Source organism: Manacus vitellinus, unplaced genomic scaffold (genome assembly GCF_001715985.3).
Source record: "Manacus vitellinus isolate BGI_N305 unplaced genomic scaffold, ASM171598v3 scaffold_97_pilon, whole genome shotgun sequence".
Lineage (NCBI taxonomy): Eukaryota > Metazoa > Chordata > Aves > Passeriformes > Pipridae > Manacus > Manacus vitellinus.
Window position 1 is genome coordinate 74,837 of NW_021940906.1, and position 2,782 is coordinate 77,618.

Genomic DNA, 2,782 nt, shown 5'->3' on the forward strand with positions numbered 1-2,782 from the left:
ACCCCGCCCCACCGCCCTGCCTGGGCTCTCTTACACCCTGCAGGGCTCTGCCGTCACACGAGTGGTGTCACCCTTCTCCTCATGGAGCTCTGCATCCCTGTGCCAGCCCCGGGCCGTGAGGACCTCCAAACCAACCCGGGGATGGGGGAGGGCTGGGACATCAGATGTCCTTAGTGCCTCAGCCATCTGCACCACAGCACCCAGCACGGCCTCCCTCACAGGGTCCCCTTGGTGTGGCGGGGCCCTGTTTCATTTTGTGGGCTGAGCTTTATCACTTCCCTTCGTAACCCAAAGCTGTAGGAAGCCGATGGTGGTTTGTTCTTTTGAGGCCCCGTGGCAGGGGCTCAGCACAAAGGGAGAGAGCAGCAACACCGAGGAGCAGCCCGTGGGGAGGGCCATTGCCAGGAGGTGTGAGCAAGGGTTCCCTCCCCCTGCTCCTTGGCAGCCCACGGGGGAGGACTGGAAGGGGAACAGGAGCCGGCCCGAGGGCTCTCACCTCGCCTGGTCTGGCTCTCCCGTATCAGGAAGGACCCGCTGTGGTTGCCTGGACGGAGCAGCAGCTCCTCCGCCTTCTGCCGACTGACGCCCTCGTACAGCCACCTGTGCGGGCAGGGGCGCTGGCAGGGACCCCAGGCACAGCCCGGGGTGCAGCAGCACACGTCCTGGGGACACTCCAGCACGCCGGGCCATCTCCCCCAGCCCCAGCACTGCTCCACGCCCGGGGGGAGACACAGGGCAGGAGGTCCTGGTGCGGTGGCCAGGGATTGGCCTTGGGATTGGCCACATTCTGGCGGTGGGGCCGTGTCCCCGGGACCCTCCCTGGGACAGACCCCACCCAGCATTTACCCGTGCCTGATCTTGGCCACACAGCTGCTGGGGACGTGGCATTCCTTGCCAGACACCTCGGACACCACCAGCCACCACTCGCCGTCCCTGCAGGGAAGAGGGATGACCAGGCCTGAGGGGCTGGGGCTGCAGGGTGCGGGAGGAGACCCGCAGGGTGGATGCCACCAGTGTGGCCCCACGGGCTGGACACTGGTCAGCTCTCACTTGGTGCAGAGACTTACTCGGAGAGGATGCGGAGCTGCTCCCCCATCCTCAGCACAGCGGCCATCCCCGCACCGGAGGGGAAGTCACAGAGGGCCAGGGCCTGGAAACTGCTGGGGGCTGCAGGGAAGGTGAGAGGGCTCAGAGTTTTCCCCCCCCGTGCCAGCCCCAGCTGGGGCGGGAGGACCCGGCACGAGGTGGGGGTTGGCCCAGCACTTACCTGCCTGGGCCGGCAGCGGGGGCTGTGTGGTGTCAGCAGATGCTGATGCGATGCTGAGCGGCTTCTCCCGGCCAGGCAGATTCCCCATCCCTGGGGTTCAGCCCCTGGGCTGCTCTGTCTGGGAGGGATGGAGGGCCTCAGGCTCATGGGTCACATCCCCCGCCCTGTGTCCTGGGCAGGGCATTTCCATGGAATGATGCCGACACGGTCCAGGGCAGGGCTTTGGGCTGGGGCTGAGCCTGGCTGGCAGCTCCCGGGGGAGCCCTTCGAGGAAACCACCCTCCCACCACCACAGAGGGTGGGATGTCTGGGGACTGCCCAGGACGGGGCATCTGCAGCCTCATGGGGGACAGCCCCTGGCCAGGCTCACTCTCTGCATGCTGCCATACCACCCCAGCCCCCTGTCCCCCAGGGCCTGGGGCACCTATCCCAATGCCCCAAGCTGCTGGTCCCCAGGGGGATTCAGGGGCTGTGGAAAACACCTGTTCCAGTTCCTTGACCATGGAGAGGTGCAGTTGGAGCTCTGTGTGACCCGGACCCATCCCAGGCTGAGCTCCCCTCCTTCCCTGCCCTGACTCTGTTCCTGCTCTAGCGAGAGGTGAACGCCACTTACCTGCCTTCCACTGCTGTCACCATTATTTGGGTGCTGTCAGGCCCGAGCAGCCATCGGCCAGCTCAGCCCTCCCTGCATGGTGGAGCCTCGGGACACCAGGGTGCACGGGGACCCTCTGGCACAGTGGGTGGCAATTGCTGCCCTTGCCAGACCCTTTGGTCCACCCTCAGCCCGCTCCAGGGCTGGGTGTCGGGTCCCAGCGCTGGGGCTGCTCCCAGCGGTGCTGCCGTGAGGGCTCTGAGGTGCTGCAGCTGCGGTTGCTGCTTCCTGTGACGTGCACACACTAGACCGGGTTTCTCCTTTTCACTCAGTCCCAGGTCGCTCAGCTGAGCTCCCTGGGGCCCTTGGTGTGGGCACCAGGCCCAGGTAAATCCATGTGGGCACTCAAGGCACTGGGCATTGCATGGGATTTGTGGGTGGGCAAGTGGGAGGGATGGGCAGCACATGAGAGCGGGAGCAGAGCTGACACCAGGAATTGTAGGCTGAGCTGGACATGTAGGCTGAGCTGGACATGCACCATCCCCAGGGTGGTCTTAGTGAAGGGGGGGATGTCCCAGCGTGTCTCCTCACCTGCAGCAGCACCAGGGCCAGGTGCTGCCCTCAGTGGGTGAGTGGTGCTAGACATGCTGGGCAGAGGGCGGTGTTCGGGATACTCATGGGCATGCACAGGTACCTTGCTAGACAGCACTGCCCCAGAGCCAGCACTGCCCTACAACCAGCACTGCCCCAGAGCCAGCACTGCCCTACAACCAGCACTGCCCACTGTGCCCACCCCAGGCTGGGTTACGGGTGGGAGCAGCCCCAGCTCTGTCCCATCCCCACCCTCAGCCCATCCAGGCCCAGCAGCTGCTGCTAGTGTGGGACCATTCGTTGCCCAGACTGGGTGTGTGGACCATCCACCT

General features: G+C 65.5%; 1 protein-coding gene across 1 annotated transcript in view; it reads right to left on the reverse strand.

The window, feature by feature from the left end:
- Nucleotides 1–1,355, reverse strand: part of SLA2 (Src like adaptor 2) — a 4,900-nt gene extending 3,545 nt beyond the window's left edge. Inside the window, exons 1-4 of the mRNA XM_029965293.1 lie at nucleotides 1,268–1,355; nucleotides 1,068–1,167; nucleotides 847–933; nucleotides 497–600 (exon numbers count right to left, since the gene is read on the reverse strand). Coding sequence (XP_029821153.1) covers nucleotides 497–600; nucleotides 847–933; nucleotides 1,068–1,167; nucleotides 1,268–1,355 — 379 coding nt within the window. The remainder of the gene's footprint in view (nucleotides 1–496; nucleotides 601–846; nucleotides 934–1,067; nucleotides 1,168–1,267) is intronic.
- Between the last annotated feature and the right edge of the window lie 1,427 nt (nucleotides 1,356–2,782).